Here is a 19,889-nt window from a genome sequence, read left to right on the forward strand (position 1 = left end):
TTGTTATCATTATGGTAAGTTTCAACACCTCTAAAATCATCTTCTTGATTGACTACAGCATCTTCATGTCCATCACCACCTCCAAGTTTTCCATTGTCGTTGACAGGAACGCCATCTCCAGAATCTCCTTCATTATCATCTTCAGAATCTCCTTCGGGAACTCCCTGATCTCCAGATTCTCCTTCGTCGTCTCCAGGAACTCCCTCATCTCCAGATTCTCCTTCGTCATCTCCAGATTCTCCCTCATCCCCAGATTCTCCTTCATCTTTGGAACTTTCACCTTCTTCGTCACCAGGATCTTCTAAATCAACTGGTTTCTTATTATGATGATAGGTCGTAATTGCATCTACCATTTCACCATGAGAGCCTGCATCTAAAACAATACTTTGTTTAACGAACTTAGAGTCTTCTCTATCCTTTTTTTGGAGTAAAGATTTTCTACCATCGACATCTCGAGAAAGTAGAAGGGTAGAGAGAATAGCAACTAAAAGGAAGAAGAGAAATTTCAACTTCATGATCTCTCTACAGACAACACTTTATAAGTTCTCTCTTTGATATTGAAATTGTGTTGTGTGATTGAAGCTTGAACTCCATTGGTTATTTATAGATGTGTCATTGCTTAGTCACGGTGGAATTTAATGGCACTACTAAGGAATGGGGATTTAGTGGAATTCCCACCAAAGCCACATTAATTTTGGTGTCCTACTAGAGATATCATTTTTATATGGTCACATTATTAGATAGTAAATAATTTTCTAAGTGATAGTTAATTTATGAATTGGATTTATACGCTAACCTGAATTAGATTTATGGATTCGAATCTCACATCTGATTGTATTGAAAAAAAAGAGAACTAGATTTATCTATATAGTCATAAGTTACAAAAATTTCGATTTAATGTGTTAGTTTACCTAGCTCACACTAAAAAAAATGTATATATATGTATATATTCTAACATTTTTTCTAATAAAGTTGAGAAAATATAAAGGGTTACTTTTCTCAACTGTTTTGAACCGTTATTTTCTTCCAATAGGGTTGAGAAAAGTGCGTCAGGAAAGGACACTCCCGAATATTTTTCGTTGGAAAAACTTCACATTTTTTAGTTGGGAAAAGTCACTCCCAACTATTTTAAGGTTTTTCCAGATGTTTTGGAACATCGTAAGAAACCTTATTTCTTGTAGCGTCAAATCGTGAATTTCCACCAACATGAACATAATTTAACAGCTAAAGCACGTTACTTCTTTTGAGGTCGAAGATTCACTTTTGTCGTACTGTTAATGAATTTCCTAATTTCATGAACTACATAGGATCTATATTTTCAAATTAGACTATGCACTAGCTTTTAAAAATAATTACGCACTCACGAGTCAAACATACAGCCTACATTGATTTAAGTAATTTAGAAGTGCATTCCTCTACACACTACAAAACAGTCTACATTAAATCAAATGCGCCCACCCATATCTTTAGACATTCTAAATCATAAAACTTTTATGTAAATTTATATTTTTACTAAAAATATATAGTTAATCATTTATTTTCAACAACTATATGAATAAATGATGCATAACCACAAATATCATATTGAATTTCAAAATAAGCGAAGGAATTCTAACCTCCAACGTTAAAGGAAGGAAATAATGATGTAACTAATTGATATATGTTGTCATTTTTTTCTCTTTTAATATTTTATGTTAACGTCTCGGGCCACTTATATTGTTATCATAAAGTAAATCTTAGAATATTTTAATGATTAGCACTAAGGTGATTTTCTACCAATTATATCATGAATGAGAACACTAGACTCACGATCGAATTAATTAATCACTCTAAAATATTAAAGATATGAATAAATATTTTATAACTAGCACTAGTGGAGTCCTAAATATATTCCAGGACGTGGCACATTTGTTGAACTTAAAAAAAGAAAAAATGAAATAAAATTTGGTCATCATAAATATAATTCAACTAATTCATGCATTATAATATCGATCAAAAGATTAGATAATCGAATTCTCACCCTTGTTGGTTTTTTAGTACAACAAGTGGGTGTGGGAATTATTAATACGATCTTTTTATGTAACTTGTATTGTTTTGGTCAAAGATGCAGGTTATATCGAAGTTTAACTATAACAATCTAATTGAGTTTGAGATTAAATTAGAACTTTGGAGGGTATAAGGACGAGAATAAAAGAAGAAAGGTATGAGAGCAAGTTAGTCTAGTTTTGTTTTTTTAAAGGGAAGAACATGCATCAGTATCTCAACTTCAAGTCAAACACATTAAATATAACTTCTACTACAATCGATAAATGCAATGATAAATTTTAGCTCTTGTAGCAAAATTGACGCAAATATTATTACAACAAATAACAATAAAAATAGACTTAAGCAAAATATAATAAGTTTAGCCCATGAACTTTCAATCTGTATCCATGTTTGGTAAATGGTCAATATCATTTGTTATTCTTCTTTTCATCCTCTTCAATTACAGTGATTTAACTTTCTTTATTAAATGCAACATGCATGTGGGGTGGAGATTCGAAGTTACAACCTTTTAGTTTGAGATAGATACTTTCACCAGTCGAACTAGATTCAAATAGGCACGCATTAATAGGAACCTAACTTGCTCTTTACTAATCATCAACTTTCTTGCACTAACACCATTGTCACTAATTATTATCATTATCCCTATTTTCACCACCTCTAGAATCATCATCGGTTGCCTTCAACATCATCACCTTCAAACCCATCGTCTTCCACATCACCTTTGCCACCTTTTACCTTCGTCGTCCCCTTCAAAACCATCATCCTCTCCAAAGTCTCCTTTGTCATCACCAAGAGTTTCCTCTTCAGATTCTCCTTCGTCGTCGCTCTACACCCCTCTCCAGATTTTCTTTTATCACCTTCAAAACTGTCATCAAGATCTTCGAAATCAGTTGGTTTCTTCTTTTGATCAATCACCATTACATATATCTACTATTTCATCTTGAAGTTTTGCTTTTAAAATATTGCTTTGATTTACGAGTTTAGAGTTAGAGTCCTCCCCTATACACTTCTGAAGTAATATTAAAATTATTTTGTGTGTGAATCTGAATATAGTTGAATTAGTTAAGATATTTATCTTCGATCGAAAGCTCCTATACTAAAAAAATTATTTTTTATAGTTGGGCTAATTTCTATGGTATTTATATAGACATCAGTACTTGGTTAATATGGGTGCAATTCAATGGCACTAAGTAATGGGAATTTAGTGGAATTCCCACCATGAATTGGCTAGGGTTACCATTTGTATTGTGGTTCACATTGTTTATTAGCATAGTTCTTGTAAGTGAGGGTTGGGTCATGAGCTCAAAAGATGGTTTTTAGTGGTTCTCTTCAAATAAATGCTTGTTAGGATTCAATTCTTTTGAACTCAAAAAAGAAAAACAAAAGTAATTATATTGTATTTGATAAGTTCCTCGGAGATAGTGCAATGGCAAGAACTTTGGACCTTGTGGTATCACCTATCACGCGGTCTTAGATTTCAAGCTATGTATTGGACACTGTGTTTTTCGGTCCATGCAACGAGCTTCAGTTATAGAGATCCACAATGTATACAATGTTGGATTTTAAGGTATGAAGGAAAGTGAAATTTAAGGAAATTTATTCACATATACGTTGTGAATATATTTGTTATTTTAGTTGTTTTGTTTCTTTATTTATTAATCTTGGAGTTATTTATTTAAATTATAAGTTGTTTCTTTGTTTTATTAAAGATACTTGTGAGATATTACATGTTTGGACAACTATATATAGTTGTGGTTTTCCTCATTGAAAAGAAGTTTTCTCATTTGAGTTCTTTTTCCTCTCACAAGAATTCTCTCTTCTTTTGGGGTGTTATTCTTGTTTGTGTTGAGAGCAAGTATCTAAAAGTTTTGTCAAATCCTATAGTTCGAGGCTGCTGAACTACCGAAGTTAGTTGTTGTATCATGTTGAGGCAATTGTTATAGTCTGCTAGCAATTTATTCAAAGCGAATAATTGTCTTTAAGTCAGCGCTATTGAAGCGCGTCTTTGCTATATTTATCAATTAATTTTGGCATTCATCGAGTTGTTAGTAACTATATTGTTTGTAGCTAGTTTTATAAATTGTTTGCCAGTTTACATATATACAACATATATATATTTACCCATCAAACCACAGAAAATCAAGAATAAATAAATAAAGAGGATTTGATAACAAATTATTTTAATTGTTTGGTTCTTAATATTAATTGCCCCACTAAGCACTTGGCCTAAAACACTAATACAAGTGCTTCCTTCCAAAACACTTTGATTGTCTCCAAAAATACTTTTAGGTTGCTCTCAAATATGAATGATTTTGTGTGGGAAGTTATTTGGGCCATAATAAAATTGTTTTATGTTGAAGTTACAAAATTCAGAGTGTTGCATAATTCGTTTATCTAATAGTTATGGGTTTGTTATTTTCACTAACTATATATAAATTTAGGCTTTTGAATCTCATATGTTAAAGTTATACAACGTCTATATTACACAAAAGTATATGCCTAGCCTAAAACACTCACGTGACGAACAAACTTACATTATTTTTTGAACTCTCATATTAGACATTTCTTGACACATCCTACACGTGAACAAAATGTTTCCTAAACGTTGTACACTATAAAAATATACTTTGAAACTTACGATGAAAAAAGCTACTTTTAATGCTATAGGATAAAAATATTTTATATATGTTTGATCGCTCAACTATACATTAAAAATATAGATAAATGAGAGAGATTATCTCCAATTTTAATTAAAAAAAAAAAGACAAAAATGACTTTTACTATGGTAACTAGCTTTGAGGATAACAAATATTAATGCACCCTCGAAGGTTCGACCTAACCCGACTCAACCCTACCTCTGACTTTAAAAGTTTAACTATGATTCATATATTTTATTTAACATCTTATATTTAATATCATGTCTATCTCAAAATTTTAATGAAAACTTAGGAGTGATTATTGTTGTTCCAATGAGACATAATTATTTAATTCTCATATTACCCTTTTAAGATAGCATAATGATACAATAACTTTATGCAATTCATTCACACAAGTAAGACAAGATTTTATTCAATAATTAGAAAGGCATGGTGTGAAATAAATTATTGTTGATGTTCATGTACTTTATGGACTCCAAATCAAAAGTTCAATTAGTGAATCTTTTTTCTATCACTTCTTGTACAAAATTTTGCTACACACCTAAGTCCTATATGTTGACTTTGAGAATTGATTTTAGAGTAAAATGATTGAATTTTAGGACTCGTTTGGTAACGTGTATTGTCGGGATAGGAGGGTTCGAACCTGGACCTTGGGTGTCAATACCCAAGCCTCTTGCCACTGCACCAATATCCAAAGATGCAAAATAATAAATATTTATTATTTTGTAATCCTCCCTTGACTTGACTGATAAAAAATTAAAATACAATAAAATAAATAAAGATAAAATCTTAGAATATCCAAACATTTGATTTTTTTTAGTACAATATGTGGAGGTGGGAGATCAAACTCACAGCCTCTTGATTGAATATATATGTCAGCAATTACTGTTGAGTTATGTTCGTGGCAACATATATTATTTGATGTTAGTACAGATAGATATAAATATATCCTCAATATAATTAAAAGATGATTTTTTTTCTTCCCATGAAGATTGATGTAAGATGAAGAAAACCCAATACCTATAACCATAACCATATAAATGCAACAAAATTACTGACTTTAATTTAATTTCACATTTGGAAAAAAAAAATACATTCCCATCATTACCCATAAAATTTCGAATTATATTTAGTAGAGTATAATTCAATTTTATTGACTTATGTTCTCAAGTATAGTGGACAAAACGTCTTATAATAATTTCCCACTTGATGAATTTTAAATTTGAGTAAAGTTTATTGAGTTTTTAAATGGGAAAAATGTGACATAGAAATTTACATTAGAAATCATTTTTTAAAAAATATATATCATATCACTATCTGACACAAGTGGATATGTGTATGGGTATGGATTTAGTATAAATTTTTTAAAAATATAAACAGCAAATTAATTAAAAATTTTGAAATATTGAGGATGCCATTGAAAAATAGTATATATTTTAAGAGTGCAATGACATTTAACCAAAATATATTTTTAAATAGCTTATATAGGTTAATGTTCTTGTTACGTAGTTTTAGAAAGAATAATTGCTCCTTTATTCTAAAAGAAAAAGAGAGAGAGCCAAAAAAAAAGGTATATTTTTATTTCTAAATTTGGCAAGGTATACCTCAATTTTGAACTTTTTTATTTTTTTATATCCTTTGTTCGGACGCTTACGTATACCTCTACTAATCGACATATCCCTTATCCTACAATATTTGGTGAGTGAAACGCAAAAGAATTACTAATACCTCAATTTTGAACTTCAACCAATTGTGACCTGTAATTAGATAAAAATCTTCAAAAACTCACTAATTTTAATAAAAATCAAGCTTTACATAAATTTAAATTTACCATGCATAAGACAGTCTATTAAATAACTCTATCAAAACTCACAAATTTAAAACAAAACCAACTCCAGTGTCGTCTTTTTTTTTTTTTAAATCTCATCAATTTCATATCAAACACACATGTTTTGTAATAATTGATTGTACATATCTGATAATAACTTTTTTAACTATATTCTTCCAATGAAAACCTATCCAAAGGTCAAAATTGCAACATTCGTTCAAGTGTTAGGTAAACATTGAAAAAAAAAAAAGAAATTCAGTGTAAGATGAAGGTTGCTAACACTTTTTCGAGTTTAAGGTATAATCTAATGAAATTGAAATTTTAGACTAAAAGTTGGTACATCTCACCAAGTTTGTGGATAAAAATTTGATATTTTCACAACATAAATTAAAAATAAACTTTTGAAAACTAGTATAAAGGAAAACACATTTTTACTTAATTTTTATTTTTAAAAAGGTCAAATAACCCTAGAAATTACATCTCCAACCACACCCCACCAAGTTTCTATACCTAAATAGTAGGACAAGTCTCATATATGGTTGAACTAATCTTAATTTCATCACCCATTTTTCAACCCAAAAAAAAAGTAATAAAAAATTATTGACATAATAAAATAAAGGTTTAAAATTTATTTCCTTCCTTTGATTAAACTTTCGAATATTATATATCTTAATCATTAAACTTTTACCCACAAAATAATAATAATAATAATAATAATGATGATGATGATGGTAGTCCTTTCTTTTAATTTTCTTTTGATCATTTAATGTAATGTACCTCTTCTTTTTATCATTTATTTGATAAGATCTACTTAGAGATGTTTAAAATCATGTGTAATAAGTCTATCGAGTTTTGAAATGTATATGAATTTAAATAATCAATGTAAAATTACAATGCTCAAACTAATTAATTATAAGTTTAAATTGTATTTGATAAGTGAACTTTCAAATTTATTATACTTTAATCTCTAACTTCTAAAAAATCCATCTTAGTCATTGTATTTTAGTTATAAAATTTAAAAGGTCTATTTTAATCTAAAATTAAAAAAAAAACTATTTTTGTTTTCGTTATTGTTTTACTGTTAATTTTTTAAGTAAATAGATAACACGATTTTTGAAAAACATAGGCATGAAACAAATAAGTTAACTTGAGACCAGAATTGAACCCTAGAAAAATAGATATTAAAATAAGAGTAAAAATATAAAAAAAAAAAGAATCATTTATAAATGGTTTGGAAACTAAATTAGATATTTTTAAATTAAAAAAAAAAAGCAAAAAGGTTAGTTTTGAAAAATGAAAGGATTGAAATAGGGAAAAGAAACCAAATAAGTTCATTGAGGAAGTTCATAAAAGATTTAAAAGTTGAGAGTTGAAAAAAGGTTTAGAAGAACCAAAATAGAAAATATTGAAAAAAAAAAGACTATCTATTTTTGTTCATTTTAGTTCCTATACTTTCAATGGTCTCTCTACATGACTAGTCATTTTTTTAAAACTAAAATAAATAAAATATAAGAGTACATATATCAAAATAAGCTCAATTGGACGATTTTGGTTTTTTTATTTTCACTTTTATCTTATTTCTTTCAATATACTTCACTCATAAAATTTTTTGAAATGCAGCCATCATTTATATCGTAAATGAAATTTGTATTAAAATTTTGTAAATAATTTCTACGACAGACTAAAATAAAATAAACCTTTTAAAGTGGCCGAGTTTAAGGATAAAAATAAAATAATGCATAGTGGAAAAAGAAAAAAGCAAGAATGCACGTGTGGTATGAAACTAGTGGTGGTTGACTCTTTCCAACCAAACACCTTTCTCCAAATTCATTCATTCATTCATTCTCTCACTCTTAATCATCATCAATTTAATTATTCAATTCAATCAAAGAAACAACAACAACCAACAAACTTCTTCTAAACATTGAATTCAACTTCGATTTACAATTTCCATGGTTGACAAAATTCCCTTCATTCTATCCTTCAACTTCAACTCAATCCATTCGGTTCTAGCTTTTCATTTGATTTGTTTTGTTTTGCCCTAGGATCCAACCAGATCATGATCATCCCCAAACCCGCCATGATTTTCAGAGCCGCCATTAATACTAATTAATTTCACATCGCAGATCGATCAATCGATCGAGAGAGAGAGAGACAGAGAGAGAGAGAGATTTAACGTTACAAAGAATTTGTTTCAATCCGCTACTGATTCCAGATTTCCTCCTCCTTCTCCAATTGCTTCCCGCAACGCGTCGCCGGCTTCGATTTCTTCTTCTTCCTCTTCATCTTCTTCTTGCTGTACGGCTTCTCCTTTGTCTTCTTCGTCTCCTCTCACTTCGCTCGCCGAATCCAGAACCGAGCTCTGTTCTTTCTTCTTCCTCTCGATTTCCGGCGCGATCGAGTTGAACGATCCGAATTTCGGAGTGACCTCGGCCGCCGCGAACCCGCAGAATTTCGTGTCGAAGGTGAAGCCGAAGCTCGAATTCGACGCCGACGTCAACTCGTCGAGGTTCTCGAGCGCCATCGGGCAGTGCTTCCGGCGTTTAGGTTCTCGAATCAAATCGGGATCTCCGACGCCTACGTCGTCGGAATCGGCGGTGACGGCCGGTGGTGCCGGGAGACGGTCGCCGGTGTCCAGATCGGCGGCGAAGGGGGAGCGGGAGAGTGGATTTTGGGCCAAATTTTCGCGAGTTTGAGGCTCCGCCATTTTGTTTGGAGTTTTGAGGTCAGGGCGAAAAGATCCCATTCTTTTTTTTTCCTTCTTTTCTTCAGTGGAGACTATTTAAGCATCTTCGGAGTGAAATTACGGAAAGGCCCTCAGTTGTAGCTTGAAATTTCACGTGGACCGCACTGTTCTGGCGCAGAAGGAAGTGTCCACGTGTCGCACATGTGTTTTTTCACTTTATTATTTTATTACGCCCAATCATTCAAACAAATAATATTATTTATTTGATTCCAAAATTACAGTTTTAGTTTTCGTCTTTTTTTTTTTCCTTTTTCTGTTAATTCAAATTTTGAATAAGCGGTTAAATAAATATCTTTTTAAAAACTCAATTCAACATCAATTTTAAATAAGCTGTTAATTACATAAACTTCAAACAACAAAATATTTGTTATTAAACTCGTCTTAAATCAAAATGTCCCAAAATAACAAATTGTTAGTAATGTGAACTCCAACAAATAGTTATAAATCTTCAACAAAAAAAAATAAAGAAATCACCAAATATAAGGTAATTAATATCATGACATATAAACTGGAGATTCAATTTCATAAAAACTTTATGGTTTAACTTTAGATTTAAGAAAAATAGAGTAGAATACAATTTTAGTCCTTCAATTTGAAGATAGGTTTCTTTTTGGTTCATAAATTTCAAAAACCGACAATTTAGTCCTCGATCTTTAAAAAATAATTCTAAAATATTTCTGAAATCAAACTTACGTTAATATGACTCACAGAATGACCTTCACCTCCTTGTTCTCAAAGGCACGCATGCCCACCCCAAAGTCCAAATCCAAATGTTCAAATCACTTTTATAAAATCAAAAAAATACAAATAGGGCTTAAGATGGTTTGATACTTTTTGACAGAACCATCACAAGTATCCATCCAACAAATTTCTCGAGTTCTTGCGACTCTAGAATTCCTACACTAAATCTTTAAAAAACAAAAAATAGCATATAAACTCTACATCTAAGAGAGAGTTCTACCTAAGCATAACTAATTACAACATTACTCATCTCTCTAAAAATTAGATATTCAACTCTCCCAATCATGTTTGAACTCGACATGAATACAATTCATTTAGCTTTACTTACTTCCTTAAAGGTCAGAGATTCAACTCTCCCACACCCATTTGAACTCGACATACCCTCCCTAGATTCTTCCACCACTGTTTGAACTCGACATGAATATAGTTAATTAAAACACCTCCTAAAGGGTCAGAGATTCAACTCTCCCGACCCCTATTTGAACTTGACACGACCATAATTGATTAAAGCATTACATACCTCCTTAAAAGGCCAAAGAATCAACTCTCCTGCCCATGTTCGAACCAGAAATAGAAAAACAAAGGAAGAGAGAGAGAGGTAGATACAAAATTTGCACATACATACATAATATATTTATAATAAAGTGAATTATGGGATTACAAAAGAGGGAAAGAAGAGCTGAAGAATACTTTCTAAGGACATATCATCACCTGCAACAAAATCATCTTCACCACAGGCATTTGATTTGTGTTGCAAGGAAACAAAAATATATGAGAAAAACCTTTTTTTTTTTTAAAAAAGTTATACAAAGGAAAGGATGGCTGCCTAATTCACCACTCGCTTTTCCGTTTCTGCCCCTATCATCAAATCATCATCATCATCTATCCTATAACAAAGGTCTCCTTTTACCATAATATAATGTACAGTTCCTTCTTCTCTAGTTACAAAGATGGGCAAACTGCATTCCACTCTCATCTCGTTTCACTTTCGCTTGGATTTGAGTTGATTTCCTCCAAAAATATTGAAAGAAGAAATGAAATCAGAACTTGCAAGAAGTTCCCATCCTCTGCAGCTTTGGGCCCCCAACACATCTCGTCTTCTCGAGTGCTTCAGGTAAGAGCTTCTCGAAACTATTCAAGAACAGCTCCCATTCTTCCTTGCTCATTTCTCCAAACAAGATAGCCCCGCTCTCGCTCTGAAGGTTCTGCACTGAGAAACTCTTGCTCTTGATCAAACTACCGTGGTTACTACTTTTCAGAAACATGTCGTTGTTATCGTCATTGTATCGGTTTTTATCAATTTCAGTTCTGGATAATCTAGCAGTAGTCTTTGATCCAGTTGTAGGACATGGGAACTTTGGAACTTTTGGAGGCTTGAGGATTTCAAGAGTCTCTTGGAGTTGGGGATCTAAAACCTCTTTGCTGTGACCATCTTTGCTTTCGCCTTCGAATTGAAACATTTCCGGGTCTCCATTTTCTAGTTTGGTTTCGTGCTCGCCTGAAATGATAATCGGTACGTTACCCATAGCTCGAGCACAAAGATTCTCTAATGCACTTAAGGTTTCTTCTCCGCTGCCGAATCCCCGGGTCATCATTTCACCGATATCCGCAAGACAAAGCCCGAAAGCTACAGCTTTCTTCAGAAAAATGGTGCACAGAATGAGGATTCTAATGGAGGCCTCCCTTATAGCAGGAAGCTCGGTTGTTAAGAGTTCTGCATCTTTGAAGGGATCAAGATTGGCAATGTACTCAAGTTCAGTCTCAGAGAAAGGAACCGAAGCCTGAGGCCAGTGAAGCCATTCAAAATACGGATCATCGAGCCACTCGGGTAGGCAAAGTCCATGGTCAATCGGCACGAGTTCAACTCCCCCGACATTACAATTGTCGTGCCTCTGTTTCTTCTTCACAAGTAGATTGCCTGCATGCCTATCAAGGTTTAAGAGTCTTATATCAAGAATACCTACTCGATGAACTGAAGCGACTGAGAAACTAGAGGGACCGAGCTCTCCAGCGTCACAATCATGCTCTACAAAACTCTGGAGTGATGCAATCTTGCACGGTGCAGTTGAAATCCCGACTGAACTATTAACATGGAATCCAACATGAGAAATTTCCACCAAAGCTGTTGGAGGAACACCAGCAAAGCCACCATAGTCGAGCAGATACGCTGCCAATTCACGAATGCCAGTTTCACCAATCCGAACCGAGCGCCTCATACCAGGTTGACCCACCAACCTACCTACAAAACCTTTTGGGTTATTACACGCAAATGGCTCTTCATCAATAGGCTTTGCCACAGCAACGTTAACCCCATTTTCGTTACGCAAGATATATGCACCACCTAACCCACTCGACACTGGTACTGGATCGACACCAGATGCCAAAGCCTTTGCAGCCTCTACTATGACACCATGTAGCCTTGTGGAACCATCGCCAACCACAATTTTAATTCTCGGTTTGTTGTCAACTTCTTCTACCAAGGACAGGCATGGTGTTGAAAAGCTTCGATGTATACTAGCAACTTCAAATGCTTCTCTCAAGGAGTTGACAAGATCATTTTGGTCGATTTCGCAATTGCTGTACTCGAGATGGGTATAAGATTGAAGCCTACATCTCAGAGACCGGCAAAATGGCTTAAATTCACGATGCTGATCAACTACTACGGCCATTGTGTAATATTTCATGCAGCTAAGTACAGTTGCATGCCACAATGAAAGAAAAATTATCAAGGTTTTCCCTGAAGATATGTCTTCCCTGAAAACATCACTCACACAATCGAAACCGATAATTTTCAAATCAGTCCCATTTCTAATGATAGGAATCAAAGAAAAATCAAGAATTTGTGCAGAAGAGTAGAATCTCCCACATATAACCACCCGATGATATACTTTGAGGAAATCGTTGATGCTAGTAGGTAATAGTACGTATCTATTGTTTTTACAACTGGAGTGTTAGTAGCTCCACTCCTTGCATTATGCTCATGGAACATCGCCTAATACAGAGGAAGCTTTGTCACCCCGAAGCCAGCTCCGAGAGACAACAAGGTAATGATATTGTATCTTACATGCACTAAAGTTATAAAAACATTCCTACAGTACTTTTTTCCCAATTACCAATTCTCATAACCATGCTATCCATACCATTTTCCGATAAATTCTACGAGTACTACTTTGATGCAATCAAATGACCATCAGGATACATCTAAAGAAATATATCTCAATATCCATGAATCGAAAAACGCTTAAACAACAACCAACATTTGCAGATCCTTAATCCTCAGAAATTGGACATCTGCAGCAGGAATTATCCACAAAAGATGCTATGATTTACTACCTTTGAATAATTTGACAAATCCACAAATTAATATATATTCCATTAAGAAAAAATAGCAAAAACAAGTAAGGAAAATTGAAGATCCAATAAGGTAGGAATTTATAAAATGTTCTTACCCATTAAGGTCAGACAGAGTAAGTTTCAAAATTATCAGATGCAGCTTTGTATCTTCAGTTTATGCATGATTTACAAGTGCAAGCCGACTTCCACCCATTTTTCTGGAATCCATCACAACCTGCAGAAGAAAAGATAGGAATCAAATGAAAAGAAATTTTGAACAATCATGAAATGGGAGTCAAGTAAAAGATCTTATAACGAACCTATTAATCCCTCGCCCCTTTGCGACTAAATCGCGAGAATGTTCTGCAAAAACAAAAACAAAGATGCATCATCATCTCAAGCAAATTTAGATACAATACTCAGATTTCATACCCCATTCTTTTCAGAAATCATTATGGGATGCATACCAATCATCAGTCAATGTCATAAATACTCGAAAAAATCAAGAAAATGTGAAGAGAGAATCCCCAATCTAACTCTAAGACTGCCTTCTTCCACTACTCTTGGGATTTTCATCATCTTATAAGCATTGATGCACATTTTCCAGGTAACCAAATAGAAAATAAACTGTTCTCCCTACTAGGAAGCCAACAAAGAGTCAAAGATACAGAGATGAAAAGATGAACGACACCCAAAGTCTACATTTACATTTCCTGGTATCATCCCCATACACATTTTCCCGAGAACCAAACAGAAAATAAACTGTTCTGTCATCGAAGAACCCACTAAAGATACAGAAATGAATATGTAAAAGGGAAACTACGTTTAATCATTCGTGGGGTACATTCACATTTTCCCGGGAACCAAACAGAAAATAATCCGTTCTGTCATCCAAGAACCCACTAAAGATACAGAAATTAACATGCAAAAAGGGAAACTACGTTTAATCATTCGTGGGGCCCATTCACATTTTCCCGGGAACCAAACAGAAAATAAACTATTTCCCCATCTAGGAACGCAACAAAGATACAGAAATGAAAAGATGAAAGCGAAATCATAATGCAACTCCCAAAATCTACACTCCATCATTTCCAGGGAATCATCCCTCGATCATACAACATTTTCCAGGTAACCAAACACAATAAACACAATGTTCAATAATTTCCCAGGAAGCAAACATAAAATGCAGTGATGACCCAAGAAACATACAGAAACCAAGAATGGAAATCGAAAGCAAAATCACAATGGAAGAGCCAAGATCGAGAGAAATTACCCTGAACACTGGTTAAGGCATTCAGGGAGACGAACAGGAGAATGGGAGCGCGAGAGAAACCAGTTGGGTCACCGGCAAAATTCAGAAAGAGAGCCCTCCCGCTCCCCTTTGACCAGTATAAAAGAAGAAGAAATTCCTCAACCCCAATGCAGTGCCCAAAAATCCCACCTCCCCCGACCCTTTATCTATGAAACTCCGATTCCGCTTCTCCCCTAATCCCACGCCCCCTTTTTTTGGCCAATTTCTTTATTTGGCCAATTGGGACAGTTTTTTTTTTTTTCTTCTTTTTGCTCCTAATTCGTAATTCCCCCGCATTCTCTCTCCCTCTCTTAACTGTCTTCTAACCAAATCAAACATACAAACTTCTTCCAGAATTCTATCTTTTTTTCCCTTTTGCTTCTCTTTTCACTTCTCTTCTCTGCCGTAAGATCCGCTCCCCACGGTTTCCATATTCCAAAGCTTTCTTTTTCCCTTTTCATAACAATTTATTCGTTTGTTTATTTAGCTCAAGTTTTTTCCTTTTTCACTTTATGATTAATTATTTAGCTGTAGTTTGATTGATCATGATAATAAGTATTTTCGTCTAAAAAAACTTGCTAATTTGGTCCAAGATGGGTGTTTTAACCATTTGAGCTGATTTGATATTTGTAAATGTAGTCAGATGTTGGATTTATAGTAATTTTTTTTTTACTTTACTATTTAGATATTTTTGGGTGATTTTGTTTTACCTTGTAGATCAATGATATACGTAAATAAATGATTGAGTTGAGATAGTTTGAGAAGAAAAAACTATCATGACTTTCAAGTAAGGTTCAAAATGTTGATGTCGATGAAAATATGAGGTCTAGAGTTTACGGATATGTCAATAGACATGTCGATGTCGATGGATATTTCGGAAAAATAAATACAGACATTGTGGATATTGATGCAAATCTATAATTATATGAAAAATGTATTATCTCTAACAAACATTTTAGGACTATTATATCTCTTTAATTTTTGTTAAATTACAAACCAATAATTCAAATTAATTTTAATGTTTAAAATCAAATAAATTTTAATTTATATTAAAAGGAGCATTTATTTGAGGATGGGAGAAGTTTGCTAACCACAATTTAATAATAAAATAAAATAATTTTTTATTTATAATATAAGTTAAGCTAACTATTATAATTTATAGTAAATTAATTTGTTTTTTCTCAAAAAAAAAATTAATTTGTTAATAATAAATTATCAATATACTAAATATATGGAATATAAAAGATTGGAATGCAAAAGGTTTTTTCTCAAAAGTTTCTTTAATTACAATTCATGATGGAATTTCTAAAGTTTTGTAACTTTTAATCATCTATTACATATATAAATTAAGTTTTATTTCACCATTTTGTTCACAAACACTTGGAGCTCCATTCGTTCTTACCAGTGCTCTCAAAGAATTCTTCAATCTTGAAAGACATCTCAAGACGTTGGTGACATATTCAAGTTGCAAGGGAAGCACGTGTTGGATCTATATCTTGAATCCTAGGTTGTGTGTCGTTACAATTCCATATTGTGATAGAAGTATTTTTTGTTGGAGCCATTACTTTTCGTCTCTGCAATGATGATTCTACAGTACAATCATGAAGTTGAAAGTATCAAAGATTCCTATAGGCATACCGTCAAGAAAATTGGTGATCTAATGATAGGCGAGCTAGCGACCGAAGTCCTGCGACCAAAGTCCTGCGACCATTCACGTTAGAAATCTCGGTTTTTTTATATAGAATTTCCTTTGTTTTTGTTGATTATTTTTCTTTTGTTTTAGCGGTATTTGATTGATTTCGTGCAACGCAAATGATCTAAATTTCTACCCCATTGAATAATAATATTAGTCAATCAATTATCAAGTGAGCAATTTTATTTTAAGGGATGAGTTCCCCTTCCTTGAAGTTTGCTGGATTACCTTATAGGAACAGCCCCCTATATACAACACCAACAACTATGAGAGGTCACTAGTAAGGCTATGCACACAGTAACATGCAGCTGAAGAACGACTTCTGAATATATCAGATGAGATTTCTTTTTTGCCACTACCCTGTATATAGAGTTATACCTTGTAAAAGTGTTTACAGTCTAAGACATTATATCTCCTCTAAAGAGACACAAAATGGGTGTAGTTCCCCTTCCTTGAAGTTTGCTGGATCACCTTAAATTACCAGTATCCAGTAATGGGCGTACTTCCCCTCCCTTGAAGTTTGTTGGATCCATAGATAGGGTATTAGATGTTTTTTTTTTGTTACTTTGGTTTTTTTTCTTTTTCTTTTATAATTAATGTATTTTTTTATTTAAGATGTTTGGTGAAAAAATAATAATTTATTCATCATAATCACTAAGTATCTTTTTTTCTTTTGAAAAACAAAATCACGTCCTTACAAAGTTTTTAATTAATTATAAATAATAAATTCACTAATTCATCCATTCTCAATAATAATCATCTTTAAAAATTGGAATACACGTTTTTTTTTCCATTTCATTCACCTTAAAGTTAAAAGAATTTTCAAATAATAAATATAATTACAATATAAAATCAAAACAGCAAAATAATTTTTCTTTATCGAGGTCGAAAATGATTATAACATAAAAAAAAATTAGATTAAAAAATCTTTATAAGTTTAACTCGAACAAACAAGGGAATTAAAAAAAATAAGGAGCCTAAATTAGGTAAAATAATCTTTTCAAAATGAAAATATAAAAAAAATTATATAATATTTTAAATTGTTATATTAGAAATAATAAAATGCAACATAGACTTCATTAAAAATGTTGTACAAGATAATGCAATTTATATACACTTGAAGAAATTAAATTAATAGAATATGAAAATATTTTTTTAAAAAAAATGTGAAAAGTTATAATGTAAAAAGTTAACGTGTATAAATTAACTTTAATTAAATATTTGTATATACGTATATTTAATTATAGAATATGATAGTTTTGGAATGCAAACATTGTTATAATTTTTTCATTTTCTTCCACCCTAAATTTGTGTGTTGAATTTATTTTCAAAACAATTTTAAAATGGTATGTTAATAAAATTAAGAAATTTAAATCTATACATCTTAATTATAATAAATAGGAAAATAGTTAAAAGATGCAAATGATATACAAAATATAAAACATAGACCAATTATAATACATAAATTAATTTAAAATCTAATAAGATATCGTAATTATTAATATGATTTGATTCATATTTTATATTTAAATATCTTGTTTATCATTTTTATTTTTAACTTATTTTATTAATAATAATTATGTTTAATCTTATATTTTTGCCATTATACTAATTATTAAAATTAAAATAAATTTAACAAAATTTTAATATTTTTATAATTTGAAACACATACTAATTTAATTAAATAATTTATTTTGTAATGAATAAAATTAAAATTTTTATTACGTGCCATGCACGTGGTACTAAACTAGTTTTTTAAATTAGTAAATAAGATTGTAGCTTAATTAGCCTATACTAATCACTTTTTAACCATCATATCTAATTATATTAGTAATATACTTATGTAAATGTTGTCGTGATTAATGTCAAAACGAAATCATGTATACATATATGAAAATTATTTGATTTAGTAAATTAAAGTTTAATGTTAATTTTTTATTGATAATTTCTAATCCAGTCTAGTTGCATAATTGAACGAAAAATATAAAGTATGAAATAATTTTTAAAAAATTAGATTTAGTTTAAAATTTAAATGTTTAATAATAATAATAATTAGTTAAATTAATTTTCTTTTATTTGTTTGTTTTAAGATTGAGTTGATTAAATTTAATTTAAAATTTGTTTTTTCTTTTAAATCAATTACTTTAACATTTTGTTATATTTTTTTTAGTTAAATTTAATTTAAATTTGGTTTTTTTAAATCCATTATCTATTTCTGTAAGGTTTTGTTTAGTTTTTTCTTTTTTTTACCCAAATATAAGAATTTAACTTTTCAAAAATTTAAATGTTTAATAATAATTAGTTAAATTGATTTTTTTATTTGTTTGTTTTAAAATTTGGTTAGTTAAATTTAATTTAAAATTTGTTTTTCTTTTAAATCAATTACTTTAAGATTATGTTAGATTTTTATAGTTAAGTTAATTTAATGTTTGTTTTTTTTAACCAGAAGGATAAGAATGTTACTTTAATTTCTCTAAAAGAAAAATAAAAAATGCCCAATATCGTATAATCTTTTATTATTATTTTTGACTTTTTTTTGTTGCTCTCCCACAAGCTTTGAATTTACAGAAATTTGAAAAAAATGTTTGAACAGAAATCTTCTTTTCTTAAGATTTGGATTCAAAATTTTCGATCTAGATTTTTTCTTGAAAAACAACATATCTTACTCTAAGTCTCAATTAAGGCCACATGGATCCAGATTTTCTCAGCAATTACATGACACTCTTTGACTTGAAAGCTCCGAAGAAGACTGAAACTGACCCCACTTTCATTGACTAGTAAGTGATAGTTGTCAGGTTCGCAGAATGACCGATGAAACCAACTGAATCCACTCTCGTGACATGATCGAAGTTTGATCCACCACTTTGAGGAAAGAGATGAGACGGTCTACCCGTCTTTACACATACGAGAAATCACTCACGACGGACAAGAGGTGTCGACAACGTGAGCTTTACTGCCTGGAACCTTCATTGCAAAAAAAAATGAAAAAAAAAATCGACATTTCCTTGACATGTCGACGACATTAGGAGAAAAACAACTTTCTCCCCTAATGTCGATATCGAGACCGTCGACATGTTGAACGAAATTTTGAACCATGGTTTCAGGGCTATTTTTGTCTTTTTTTATGGGTGGATATTGGTTGGGTTCTTCTTTTGCAATATATACCCATGTAAAATGTTATTTTTTATTTACAAATAATTAGGCTTGTTTGGTCATTTATGCAAATCACTTCTTTTATTTACTTATGAGGCAATTTGCTAAGTAAAAAAAGAGAAAATAAACGGTTTTCGAATGGGTAAAAGACTACTCCTCACAAATTCATGAGAAGTCTCTATTTTTGCATTTTTTTTCTTATTTAATGGTGGTGAAAACAATGTTTGTCCTATTCCTTATTTGCTAACCGTAAATGGGAATAAGATAAAATGAAATAAAAACCAACCACAATGGAAAAAGCGATTGAAATTATAATAAAAGTTTTAATATTGTGTTTTCCAAAAAAAATTTTGGAATAAAATATTTTAAAGAAAAAAAGTTTTTTTTAACAAGAAAATTCC

General features: G+C 31.5%; 1 protein-coding gene across 1 annotated transcript; it reads right to left on the bottom strand.

Annotated features, from left to right (window-relative positions):
* Nucleotides 1-10,621: 10,621 nt before the first annotated feature.
* LOC111021785 (phosphatidylinositol 4-kinase gamma 1) lies at nucleotides 10,622-15,075 on the bottom strand. The gene is made up of 4 exons (XM_022298839.2): nucleotides 14,625-15,075; nucleotides 13,672-13,714; nucleotides 13,468-13,586; nucleotides 10,622-12,772 (listed from the first exon to the last, which is right to left on the bottom strand). The coding sequence occupies exon 4, from the start codon at nucleotides 12,700-12,702 to the stop codon at nucleotides 11,059-11,061; it is 1,644 nt and encodes a 547-aa protein (XP_022154531.1). The 5' UTR covers nucleotides 12,703-12,772; nucleotides 13,468-13,586; nucleotides 13,672-13,714; nucleotides 14,625-15,075; the 3' UTR covers nucleotides 10,622-11,058.
* Between the last annotated feature and the right edge of the window lie 4,814 nt (nucleotides 15,076-19,889).

This window comes from Momordica charantia, assembly GCF_013281855.1.
Source record: "Momordica charantia cultivar OHB3-1 chromosome 1 unlocalized genomic scaffold, Mcharantia_2.0 BLBB01000001.1, whole genome shotgun sequence".
In the NCBI taxonomy this organism is placed as follows: domain Eukaryota; kingdom Viridiplantae; phylum Streptophyta; class Magnoliopsida; order Cucurbitales; family Cucurbitaceae; genus Momordica; species Momordica charantia.